General features: G+C 37.4%; 1 protein-coding gene across 3 annotated transcripts in view; it reads left to right on the top strand.

Moving 5' to 3' along the window:
• The window catches only part of CDH8 (cadherin 8), a 382,227-nt gene that overhangs the window by 171,897 nt on the left and 196,322 nt on the right, over positions 1 to 14,008 (top strand). For all 3 annotated transcript variants that reach the window (XM_028478220.1, XM_028478221.1, XM_028478223.1), the window contains one exon: positions 3,949 to 4,068. In XM_028478220.1, coding sequence (XP_028334021.1) covers positions 3,949 to 4,068 — 120 coding nt within the window. The remainder of the gene's footprint in view (positions 1 to 3,948; positions 4,069 to 14,008) is intronic.

Genomic DNA, 14,008 nt, shown 5'->3' with positions numbered 1-14,008 from the left:
TTGTAAAAGACTAGTTTATATTATTCAGTCTCTCATGTACATACACATATGTACATGTAATTATAGTGACAATAAAGCTCTCAGAAATACTGTGTAAATAACTCCTATACTGTTTGCATAAATTATTATATTTAATTAACTCAGTAAACCTAGGATATAACAATTACTATCACCTTCCTTTTTTACAGGTTAAGGAATCCAAGGTTAGAAAAGTTTTGTCACTTGGCCAAGGACACAGAACTAGTAAAACTTGAGGATGGAATATAAAACAGGTGTTCTGGTTAGAGACAGTTTGACTTCAAATTTATCTTCTCAGCCACTGCTCTCTACTTACTAGTATCTCATTTGATCCTCACACAAAACTTAGAGGTTTGAAGAATAAAAACTATTGTTTTTGTATGTGAAAAAACTGAATCACAGAGCAGAGCGTGTAAACGATGGAGAAAATGGTCCCCTACTCTTGCCTCAATGTTAGGTAATGTGATAGGAGTCCTTTCATAATAAGATAATATAAATTTATACTAACTAATGAAAATAGATGTAATCTTCATCAGTCTTGTAACAGTAAATTCTCAAGGAGCTATCCCCAACTTCTATTTAATAAGAAATAATCTCCATGACTGTTTATGCAGTGGGAGTGGTTTAAAAATTACTTTATTTTATATGCAAATCTGAGCAAAAGTTCTTCACGGTAATCAGGGTAGAAATTAATGCTTCTATGGAGAAGAGTGAAGTTAAATTTTTAAAAGTCTGGTGCCCACTCCAGTTGTTCTGAACTGTGGCTTTACATCAGAATTGCCTGAAAAGACTTTAAAAAGTGTATCCCACCCTCATCCCTGTATTGCCATCCCACAGATCTGAAAGGAACCCTAGGGATCTAAATATTTTTCAAAGCTAGATTCTAATCCGTGAGCAGAGGTGTGATACTCATAGGCTTAGCATGTGGTAATTTCCGTTCTAGCCCCTACATATATTATTTTGTTTGACCCTCACAGTAACTCTAATATTCATTGTAGATTTGAAATCTGGGGCTAAGACAAGTTAAGTGATTGGTCCAAAGAGGAAGAGGTACTTGTTTCAGAACATTCCACATGGAACTATTCCATCTGTGAAACTATTAACCCCACGCTACTCTGCCCAAATACACTCACCCCACAAATATATTCAGGGATCCTGTCATTGTTCAGACACTATCTAGATTTATTTATTTTTTTCTCTGTGAAGACATTTCTTAATTTTAGAGTCCCTCACTAGAAGGTAAATTTGTTGATGACAGAAAGTTTTTACTTTGTCACTTCTCTTTTTCCAGCCTAAACAGAGGCTGGTACAAAACGCTCACACTGACTAACTTAGCATGATTCAGATTATAGAGCTTGACTTTATTTTCCTGATAATGTGTTACTTCATAATGGGGGAAGATCATTTCTCCTAAAAGAAATCTAAGTAAATACACAACAAAACAAAGGAAAACAAAAAAGTTCTTGTGTGGTCTTCTGCATGGAAGAGTTCACCCTTTCTGATCAGTCTCTGAACTCACTTCTTTCAGTAATTCTTGAATCTTTTTCTCGCGATTCATTTTTCAAAATCTCTTACTCAGCTTACCCCCAGTTGAACATTTTAGATAAACTTAATGCAAGGACCAAAACAAGAAAAAAAGCTTTGAGACCCATATTTATTGTCATTACCCAGTGTCAATGTTTTGTCACCTCTTAACTGGACTGTTGCTGTAAACCACATAACTCATCTGATCACCTAATCTTCTGTATCTCTGCCTCCAGCTGAATCTGGGAGCACTAATGGAGGAGCCTCCTACCTAGGGTTGATCCCTAACTGATATATTTTCTCTCTTTCCTACAGGATGAAGCCAGCTCTCCCCATCTTGACATTCACGTGCCCTTGTATTTTTTTTCTCAGCTTGCATCTCCAACCTTAGCTTTAATGGCTGGCTTTTCCAGACATCTCTCCTCCTAGAAAAATCTAGTCACTTTTATCTTATTATCCTCCTCTCACCTGGAATGTTTTTCCTCCATTTCTTCTCCATCCCACACAATATTCAAATAACTGCAAATACTGTACTTTCATGTCCTCATTTCACCAGCTCGTTGATGAGCTACCTGTGAACATGAGTCTTTGTTAATTTATTTTTTTGATACTGTTCCCAGTATCTCGTGGAATGTATTACACAACTGACATTCAGAGCATTTTTAAATTTCTGACTGTAGACTTGTGTAGCACCTCTGAATCATCATTCTGAGTACAAATTCCAATTTTACAGGACAATCAACTGCTTGACAAATATCGTTACATTGTCCTCTGTAGTGACTGTAATTCAAAACACTTCAAAAAGATTTTGATTGGCAAGATTTTGCAAAGGCTCTACATTGTTTCAGCAAACGTAGAGGAATGCTGCTCAGATCCACCCTCAACTCCCTTCAGATTTAAAACACTCTTCCCTAAGCTGCTGGGAGTGTTGACAATTGACAGCTCAGGGCTGATGATCCCTCAGCTGAAGATAGCTCCCTGGACCAGGGCCAAGCCTCCATTCTCAGGGAGGTTCCCACAGCCAATAACTGGTCAGTGCCAGAGTATAAAGTCCTGGATGGATCTCCTCAATGACTGTCCCAGCTCTAGAGGGGAGACCACTGAGGTCTATGTTTTAACTGCATCATTGCCCAAGTGTTCCTTCTGCACAGATTTGTCCTTTTCACTTTCCCACAGATGTTGATCAGAGACTCTTCAGTGAAAATTCGAGAAATCTTCATCTTAGAATCTATTTCTAGGAAACTCATTTGTGATACCTACCTACCGTTTGTCATGAAATCATCAGATCATTCATTCATTCGTCCATTCATTCAATTAGCAAATATATGTTCGATAATTATACGTCTGACGCTTACTGGGTGAGGAAGACATTGACCCTGCCCTCATAGAACATGATTCTGATACCACACCAGACTTCTCCAATTTCTCCTCACTTTCAGCAATTACCAGAATTTCCCTCAGTCTCTCAGACTATTTTGCTTTTATTTATGCTTGACTTTCGTTTAAGATTCCTCCCCTGCTCTTCTTCTCCTGGTTAAACTCTGCCTGTCTTTCATAATTCCACTCAAATGCAGTGCCTCTCAGAAAGCTGTCCCTGACCGTATCCAGTCTGTGCTGGATTAAGTGAGGGGTCCAAATCCTGTGCTATTGCATTCAGCTGAATGTCTAGGTACATTTGTGTCTTCCCTCCTTTTCCCTCCCCTCACCAAACTGTAAGCTTCTTGAGTGTAGATTTTGTTGTAATATATATATTTTGTATCAGGTAAGCTGAATGTGTTCAATTGCTAAATGAATGAGTGAATAAAAATAGAAAATTAATCTGGGAAAAAAATAAAGGTTTTGATTCTGTTATCCATAGGCCCAATTATCTAAACATGCTGATTACTTGGTAGTTCCAATATAATTTTATATTCTGAGGAATTAAAAAAATGGGATAAAATATTCCTTTGATATTTCTGCACAGCTTTTTTCAGCAGCCACTTTTTCCAGGTACATTCAGTTATGCTTTTGCAAAACTTAAATGCTACATGTTATACCCATATTATTAACCTTACGTTTCATATTTCTTTGATATGTATCTTTTTCATATTCTCTAAGCCCACATGAATCTGATAGGTATCTTTAAATGAAAACTACAAAGGAATCTTAAATAATACCAATTCTAATAGAGCTATCTTTATATAGTACTCCAACCTAGCAGTACCCTTTCTTTTAAAAGGTTTGTATATCATTGAAGTTATGATAGAGTAGTTTATCTCCATATTTTTAAAATGATTTCTTTTCCTTCTTATTCCCACACATGGATTTCTGTATAATATGCTTGACAAAATTTAGTTCTTGGCAAAGAGTAACGTGTTAATTATTATTTTTTCTCTCTCTCTCTTTCTTTCTTTTTTTTTCTTTTAGGTACATCTGTCACTAATGTAACAGCTACCGATGCTGATGACCCAGTTTATGGAAACAGTGCGAAGTTGGTTTATAGTATCTTGGAAGGGCAACCTTATTTTTCCATTGAGCCTGAAACAGGTTTGTGGCCTAAATTTTGAATTCTATTTACCATGTCATTGCTTATGAAAATACTTTTCTTGGGATGTGGATTATGAAATGTTATGGTTAAGTACTTCACTGCCTATCAATAACATTTGAATGTGTTATTCCTGTGCAATGGGAGGTACGTGGCAAGCCTGACGATCATTCTGATACATATTACAATGAATTGCAGATCCTTTGTGGAGTATCACCTGTTTAACAGATGGCCTGGCACCATTGTTCATCCCTGGGAAAATGAGCTTATAAAGCAGGCAGACTTAAATATCAGATTTAAGAATAAATACAGTTACTTATAGGTTGCATGATGCTTGGCAAGTAACATTTATAAAGCTTTCTAAGTTTCAACTCACACATCTATAAAGTGCTGTGGAACCTTCGTTATAGCCTTATGATGAAGATCAGATGAAGCAATAAATATTAAACCTACAGTACACGACATGTGGTAATCATTGCGTGCATGGATATTATTACATTTGCTAGTAGATTCCTCATTTGTAAAACAGGATACTGATATCTATGCACTAGAGGTCTTATGAAGATATTATTATTCTTGCCAATGTTAAACCCCACCAGTATCCTGAGTCCAACGGTATAGATTTTAGCAAACAGGAAATAAGTTATTTAAAAAATAAAACAAGACCAAAAAAACTATTTTTAATGATTTGGAACATAACTTCATAAAATGATAGTTTTTAGTAAATGAAGATATATCTTTTATTGTTTAATTTTAACAATGAAGTAAGAGTAAGCCATTTTGTCACACTTATCATCTTGTTTTTTGTAGCACATTTTAAAATTATCATATATAACACCATCTTTTGTGTGTACTTTTCTTCTGTATCTGGTGGTTTTGTCTGCAGATTTCCAAATAGAAAAATTCAATATGTGGGCACATACACATATTGTTTCTTTGATTCATGAGTTTTCAGCAATATTGAGATGAATTTTCATGTCTTACCATTAAGTCAATTATTAATTAAATTAAAAATTTAAAGCCTCTCCTCACTTTTTTCTAATTCAAAGAGTAAAATCCTCATGCATTTAAAAGTGAGAAAAAGTACATTTATACATAAATAGGTCATGGCTTAAAATTGAATTTAGATTTGGAAACAGGAAAGAGCTCTTGTAAAATACATTAATTAGGGGCATAATTACATTTTCTTCCTCAGTGAAAGAGGAAGTCTGCCATAAACTTCATCTCATTTGTGCTCTTTGATGACCCTGAGGATGTGGTAGAGAAGGTAGTCAGCTTTGAATTTTGAGGGAAGGGAAAAAGTCTAGAGATGTCCTATTCCTTGGCCAAAGTTACAGTGAGAGTTGGGACCAGAGTTGGGACTCACACCCAGGTCCTTAATTTCAAAGCCACTGTCAGATATCTTTGAACTTCTCTTTTCATAGGCAATAGTTATGGTGTAGTGGCTTCCACAAAACAGAAATGTGTTAATTGCTTAAGGGGAATTGAATAGTTTCCTCCTTTGCTCCTCGGCTATTTGTTTGTTTACTTGAATCTCAAAAGTTCACCATTTACAGTGTAATATAGTGAGAAATAATTGACACACAGCTATATATTAGTTTCAGATGTATAACATAAAGATTTGATAATAGGTATATATTGTGAAGTGATTATCACAATAAGTGTAGTTAACATCCATCACCACACAAAGAGAGTAGAGGATCTATTCTCTTTGCAACTTTCAAATATACAACACAGTATTATTAGCTATACTCACTGTGCTGAACATTATATCCCCAGGACTTATTTACTTTATAACTGTAAGTTTGTATCTTTGGATCAGCATTGGATATTAATCCAGCAAACATCCAGTCAGCATTCACTATGTTCCAGGTGCTAAATTAAGTATAAGGAGACAAAATTCACAAAGGCTAATCTCAGCCTACTCACAATCTCAGTATCTCACAATCCACTCAGCTAATCTCAGTATCTCACAATCCATTTTGGCAGACAGACTTTTTTTTTCAACATAAATACAAGGCAGTATGGGTGATGCCATTTAAATAATTTATATCTTAAGAATAACTTACCATGAAGTACAGAGAATAAAAGCCCGCTACTAAGTCAGAGGATTTGGGCAATTTTAAATCTCATTGACATATACTGCCATTTGCTTAATTAAATATTGTCAGCATCATTTAAGATTTACATTTTTACTTAGCATAATTAGTGTTTATCTCAACACATATTCATTTTAGCCTTATCATTTCCAATGTGACAGATACAAAGTTATCTGACGTATATTTTAGAAAGTTATTCTGGTACTATTGTGGAAAACGTAATGGAGAGAAATGATACTTGAAGCGTATACATAATAGTTGCTTAATAAATATTGGTTGAGTGAAGTTGAGGTTTTTAAGTATAGCAGACACAATGCAGAAGGAAATAGAGGCTAAATTTAATAATCAATAAAGTCGGCCTGAGTTCTTTAGCTGAAACATCAATATGTGTGAGTGAAATGTAAACCTTATTGTGTAAATGTGTGCGTAATTACACTTGAGTGTGTTCAAATGAAAACTGAGTGTTAGTTGTTCCCAAAGAATCTAAATTTGTCAATCTCTGAGGCCTTTGTTCTCTTTTTTAAAAAAAATTTGAAACTGGTATGAATGTATGTGTATGTGTATAGACACAGAAACAGATTCAAAATACTTTGAATACCCTTCCTGGTGACCAAAAGGATGTGCATCAGTTGTGTCCTCTGGGAAATAGACTTTGAGGTGGAGTTAGGAAAACAAGTGACTTGCTGGGGGTTAATGACTGCGAAAGATAGAAGAAGCACTGTCTTAGTTCCAGCTGCTATAACAAAATACAATAAACTGGGTGGCTTATAAGAATCAGAAAGTTATTTCTTAGAGTTCTAGAGGCTGGAAGTTTGAGATCAGTGTGGGCATGGTTGGGTTCCGGTGAGGACCCTCTTCTGGGTTGCAGAGGCTGACTTCTCCTGTCCTCTTGGAAAGAGAACAAGCTGGCTCTCTGGCCTCTTTATACATGAACGCTAATAGTATTTATGAGGTCTTCACCCTCATGATCTACCTCTCAAAGCCCCCACCTCCAAATACCATCACAGTGAGGATTACAGTTCCGTGCATGAATCTGGAGAAGGACAAAAACATTCAATCCATATCAGAGATGAAACAGAAGTAGGCAGGGAAGCCCATCATACTGTGATGCAGACAGATCTCATTCCCATGTAAGTTAGGAGGAGAGGACATAGGGTAAGGCAGTGTAGATTTGACAGCATCTTGGCCAAACCCATAGAGGTCCCTGGAACAAAGATTTCTCTTAAAAGGAGTCTCATGGTGCACACAAATGACCAGGCTTTATTATCACCTGCCATGCACAGTCATTGGCTGGGATGTGTCTGGGAAGAGTAGGTCCTCTGCTTGAATCTTAAAACCGATCCTAAAAATGCCTCAGCTGGATGTTGTCGGCTAACTGCACTCTTGGGCAAGTTCTTTCTTGAGAAGAATCCAAGCGGTAGGCCTCTGTGGCTGCCACAAGGCATGGCAAAAACAAAAGAGAGAACGTTGAGAATGTGATGTTTATTTAAAACAATAATACATAAAATTAGCATGTGCTTGGTGAATTAGTCAAAAACTGATAGTAGGAGTGTTAATAGGTACATTTATTGGAAAAAAAAAAGGCTATTGTGCTATTTTGATTTATAACAAGAAATGTACATTTGGTCTTTGTCCCAGTTTCTGGCACAGAGCTCCTAAAATCCTTAGAATTTCCTAAGAGGTGAGAGTGATGAAGGTGTCTTTTGTTATGTTAACCAGGTGACTTAGGGAACCAGTGTTCTGATTAAAGGGTTGGAACTTTCAGTCCCACCCTCAGACCTCTGGGGAGGAGAAAAGGGCTGGAGTGTGAATCTTTTGTCAATGGCCAATGATTTCATCAGTCCTGCCCTTATAATGAAGCCTCCATAAAATCTGAAAAGGACGGGGTTCAGAGAGCTTCTGGATTGGTGAACAGGTGGAGATTTGGGGAGAGTGGCACCTAAAGAAAGCATGGCATCTCCGCACCCTTTCCCGATACCTTGCCCCATGCATCTCTTCCATGTGGCCATTCCTGAGTTGTATCTTTTTACAATAAACTGATAATCTAGGAAGTGAAATGTTTTTCTGAGTTCTCTTAAGAGCTCTAGCAAATTAATTGAACTCAAGGAGGGGGTCGTGGGGACTTCTGATTTATAGCCAGTTGGTCAGAAGAACAAGTAACAACCTAGACTTGCAACTAGAGTCTGAAGTCCAAGAAGGGGGATGAGGGAAACTGATCTTTAATCAGTTGGTCAGCTCGGGTGACAGCCTGCGGAGCCTGATGCTACCTCTGGGTAGATAGTGTCTGAACGGGGTTGAATTGTAGGACTCCAAGCTTGTATCTGGAGAATCATTTGGTGGGATGATCTTTATAAAGAAGATTGCCCATTGCCCACTGTCAGCAGGTCACTGATGCTAGAATATTTTCAGTAAAGAAAAGGAAACCGGAACATAGGAGACAAGAATAGATTTATGTGTCTTGTTTTAGCCTCACAAAAATGCTAAGAATAGAACTCTGGACTTTGGAACAGAAGTTCTGCTGCCCCCTTGCTTGCTACTTTCTAATTTTCTGGAATTATTTCCTGTTGCCATGTAACACATCAATCACTCTGTCGGAAGGAGAGCTTCTCCTCCTGTTTTAGGTATAAGCTTAAGACTGCTGAAAGATTTGCCATTTTTTCTGTTTATCATCTTCTTTGAGCATCTCATAATCAGTAATTATCTTGTAATTGACTTGTTTATAATTCTAAGTCAGTTTTCATGCTAGAATGTATAGTTCATGAAAGAATGGGGCTTGTCTGATTTGTTCATTTTGCATCCCTATGCCTAGCAGAATGTTTGGCCCCTAAAGTCATTCAGTAAGTAGTTGAGATAGGAAGGCAAGAAGAGGGTGGGGTGGGGAGGAAGGATAGAAGGAAGGAACGAATTAATAAAGAGAAAGAGAAAAGCTTGCCACAACTCAAAGAGAGGATGTGTGAAGCACCAGGTAGGAAATCCAGCTTGCTTTCCAGCATGTCTTCCTTCTATTTTTGTGGTGAGAAGAACACCATTGTAATCTCACATGTGATTTTTGTTGTTGTTGTTGAGATTCACTTAAGACTAAAATTCCTGTCATTTCCAAGTCTCATACTATGTCTTAAGTGTCTAGCCAATGCAATGCTATTCTGGTACTTGCAAAAATGAGCCTTGATTCAGCGATAAATTCTTGCCCAGATTTAGTTCTAGATTAGATGTGAAGATAGAAAGGTTCAGGGGCCACTGCAGAAGGAAGGAATGGTTATTGATATATCTCCCTATTCCAGAGGTCACTGTGATAGTAATAATAATAATAACAGTAAAAAAGGGAAAATATTATTGTGTTTCTAAACCACAGTATAGAGGGAAGAATTTATGTCTCTGTTTTGCAACTGACAAAATTGTGTTTCAGAGAAAGTAAGGTAAAATGCCTTCCCCCTCTTTAAATCAAACTCTCTGTCAAATTATAAACAACAGGAAAAATAAAAACAAGAATGTAAACAACCACCACCTCATTTATTGAACACGTATTATGTTCTCGGCAGTGTGCTAATTGGGTTTGCATGCATTATCAAATTTAATTTAATTTATTCCACACAATATTTTGAGATAGGTACTAATGTCATCTCAGTGTTACTGATGAGAGAACAGAGGATCAGAATTGATACATTTATTACACAAGGTGTTTGAAGCAAGATTCAAAGTGAGTCTCTCTGATTGCAAGATCCAGGTTTTCAGCATTCTCCTGTACCCCGACTTGACTTCCACGCATTGTAGTTTGTGCCTGGGGCTGCCATTGGTTTACAAGCGGACCTATAGAACTTGGAAGCAGGCCCAGGTCTCCTTTATACATAGACATACGAGGCAGTTTGGTGTCAGATAAGATGTGAGGCGGTAGTAATTATAAAATGAATTGTCACTTTTGTGAATAGCTTCAAAAGGCTGAAAATAGCTTATTTGTATTCTATAAATGTTTTCTCTTTTTTTGTTTCCCTCTCCCTGCCACCCCCAATACCATATGTTTGCTTGTACCATTTTGGGCACAGACAGGGAGAAATGTGACATTTATTTAAAAAGCTACTAATTTGAGGACAGCAGTGAGAAAACAGTTGCAGTCCATCCTAAATGACTGAAGATGGAAAATCTAAATAAAATGCAAGGCAAGTGAGTAATAAATGCTTAATTATCTAAAGAAATCAGGGTGAAGTTGCAGGACAGTCTAAACTTTCCTCCAGGCAATCAAGGGTATGAAAAATGACCAGCTTAAAAATAAAATAACTTAATTCATTGACCTTTTTTTGAAACTCAGACTATCTTTCTTCATTGGATACAAATAACATTTGTCTCAGTGGAACCTGTAAAAATGAGCTAAGGAAAAAAATGCTCATTGGGGAAAAAACATCCATGTAATGAATGGTTGTCTTTCCTAAAAATCTAGATAATACATAGAGTCTTCAAGGAATGCCTTTGGAATTGAGTCATTGTTTTACCTTCTGAGCAAAAGTGATAAATTGTAAGCATACAAGGTCTCTTTTTTAATCAGGATTACATAGATTATCATTTCCATTGCCAAGGGGTCTGGCCAAAGGATTTTCTTGTTCAGACCTCTGAGAAGAAATATTCAGATAAACTCAGGCTGCCCACCAATGCCAGGATATGCACTGATGAGTGAGAATGTCTTTGTAATTCACGTTAACTCATATTTGGTCAACATCTACACTCTGATAAATCATGTGCCAGGCATTGAGGGTGCACTGTTGTGTATGATAAATCCTAAAAGAGATGGATATGGGCAATCAAAATGGTGTGATGACATAGGACACGTGCCAGAGTTCATGACATAGGGACGGAGAGGAGTGCCAGCTAAACCACCTAGTATGGAAAGAGGAGATTAAAGAAGCCTTTTAAAAGGTAGTGATTCCAAAGGTTGTGTCCTGAAAAACTGCATCCTTTAATAGGTGATTGGTCTGGGGTAGGGGGAATGGTTAAATAAGGCCTTTTAGCAAAGGAAATCAAAGGGATGCGTGGTCAGGGGAAAAATTGGTTAAGGAGGTGATATTGAGAAATTCAGTAGCTTTCACTTCCTCAATGGTATCAGAAGACTTTTACTTTAAGAGACATTTCTATATAAAATAAATTAAGGCTGTAATTTAGGAATCCAAACTCCTATTAATTTTCTGCATGACTTTGGCTGAGTACCATCTCCTCTTGGGACTAAGTATCTAGTTTTTAAAAATACTGATTATAATGCTGTTTCCAATCATTCACGAAATTGGAGGAAAAAAAAGCATATACTCCATACTTTGCTTTTGATCTTGACAAATTTAGACTATCTTGAATATTATTATCATTTTTTTTTTCTTTAAGTATTGAAAATCTGTCAGAGTCATAGTGGCTGGTGAATACAGCTTTTCTTTTTATTTTTAACATATTTATTGGAGTATAATTGCTTTACAATAGTGTGTTAGTTTCTGCTTTATAACAAAGTGAATCAGTTATACATATACATATATCCCCATATCCCCTCCCTCCCACCCTCCCTATCCCACCCCTCTACGTGGTCACAAAGCACCGAGCTGATCTCCCTGTGCTATGCAGCTGCTTCCCACTAACTATCTATTTTACGTTTGGTAGTGTATATATGTCCATGCCATTGTCTCACTTTGTCCCAGCTTACCCTTCCCCCTCCCCATATCCTCACGTCCATTCTCTAGTAGGTCTGCATCTTTATTGAATATTTTTTTTATACTTTAATTTTTATTGATTCAAACAAAATGCGATGATTTTGATTGGACATTTCCTCTTAGAACAACCCAAAGCTTTTGCATTAATGGTAGAGAGAAAGGTACTTCGGCATTCTTTAATACAAGGCATCTGTTTCCATTAAATCCTCTGGATTTGGAGTGGAAAGTTTGACTGAAAGGAAAGAGTGACATGGAGAGGGAGGAAGCTGGCTTAACCAATTGTCTGGGTCAGTTTCATCACAGCAGATAAAGAACCCCTTTCTAAGTGCTGGCTAAAAGCACCCATCACACAGCTGACTCACTTTGCAAATTACAGAACACCCCAGATGAAGTTCTCCCATGAAGTGGGTGGCCAGTGGTGGGGAAGGAGCAGGTACAGCTTCTTCTGTAACATGTGGAACCTCTTCTAAGCCTCCTGAAAGAAGAACAGGGTTTCTCCCTGAAGAACTCAGGCATGAAGCCAATAGACAGAAAGATTGGGGAGGGAGCCAAAGGGTGCTTTTCTCACCTGTGGAGACATCCTCCTAATGCACTCTTCATCCAATTTATATTCTCTTTATACAGAAAATAATTTTTGAGGAAGAAATACAAGCCTAGAGACATCCCTTTCAAACATACACACATACACACACACAGAGAAACACACAGATACGTGTTCAGAGCAACTAAAGATGGGAGGAAGTATCAGTTTGTGAGTCTATGCTTGTTTAAGGCCAAAAGACTGTATAGAGAAAGACAGTTCCTTTATCATATTCCTTACATTTCAGGTAGAAGAACCACAAATGGATGCTGAACAAAATTGTAGGCAGCAACAAACAAACTAAGTACTGGTGTCTTTGCACTCTTGTTTAATCCCTACACCATATGAAGTAACTATTTTTAAATATCTTATTAAAGATGAGGATTATGAAGAGGTTTAATAATATGGCCAAAGTCAGGCAGGTGACAAGTATTTTGGTACATATAGTTCAAAATCAATATTTGTTGAAAAAAATGGATGAATGAATTAATGAGTGAGTAATGAGAATCTAATGTGTGTAATGCCACCTGTACCTATATTTAAACCTCACTGTGTTGTTTAGTTCCAACTAAATGATGATATGATGATGACAAAATGTCATTTTAAATACATATTGGATTAATGTTCTAATCTGCGCAGTATTTAGAGATAGTATTCTCAATAAATGCTGTCCCTCCGTAGTCTTGCTGATGATTAAATTTTCATATCCCAGTGAGTATATCAGCTGGCTGCTTGCACACACTGACTTAACAATCATTTATTTCCCTGCCTGGAGTCTCTTGAGCGAGGTAAAGTGGGTTAAGTGTTGTGGTCACGAAACTGTTTTATGATTACTAAAAATAATCTCCCTACCCAATCTCCCCCCAACACAGAACAATTATATGTACTTGGGTAAGCCGAAAGAAGTGTGACTGTCATGTTACTTTGAACATTTTTTAAACTCAGAGGGAGCTGTCCACTGCTGACCATAGCTAGAATCAAAGTGATGTATTTTCAGAGAAACCAAAGTCTTTGGAGGTGCATGGTGAACAGAAAGCCTGAACTACACAGACTCCTCAACATGTAACAGCTGCTGTCACACTGGGGTGCTTTGGGATGGGTTTAGGTGGAAGCAAAAGCAAATACTCCCCCATGACACCCATCCAGCCTGAGTAGACCAGCTAGGATCAGGAATTTTTTTTTTCCCAGCTTACTATGAATCATCTCCCTGCAGAATTAAATTGTGGTTTCTATTTCTGTGGTGGTACTCTTTCTTTCCTTTGAAATATAGCTTTGAATTTCAAAATGGCTTAGGGAAGAAAGACAAGATGTGTTTTCATTGATTTTATAGCAAAGCATGGTTTATGTGAGGATATCAGAGATTAACTTTATATATTCAAAAATGCACACACACACATGCACACCCCTTTGGTGTTTTTGTTTAAGGATAGCAGGTTATTTGTATAGTTCCATCCCCACCGCACTCCATCCTTTTGGCCTAACTCAGCATCCCCAGCACTTAAGACTATATTGGGGCTTCCCTGGTGGCGCAGTGGTTGAGAGTCCGCCTGCCGATGCAGGGGACGTGGGTTCGTGCCCCGGTCCG

Source organism: Physeter macrocephalus, chromosome 17 (assembly GCF_002837175.3).
Source record: "Physeter macrocephalus isolate SW-GA chromosome 17, ASM283717v5, whole genome shotgun sequence".
In the NCBI taxonomy this organism is placed as follows: domain Eukaryota; kingdom Metazoa; phylum Chordata; class Mammalia; order Artiodactyla; family Physeteridae; genus Physeter; species Physeter macrocephalus.
This window is presented reverse-complemented; position numbering and strand designations above follow the sequence as displayed.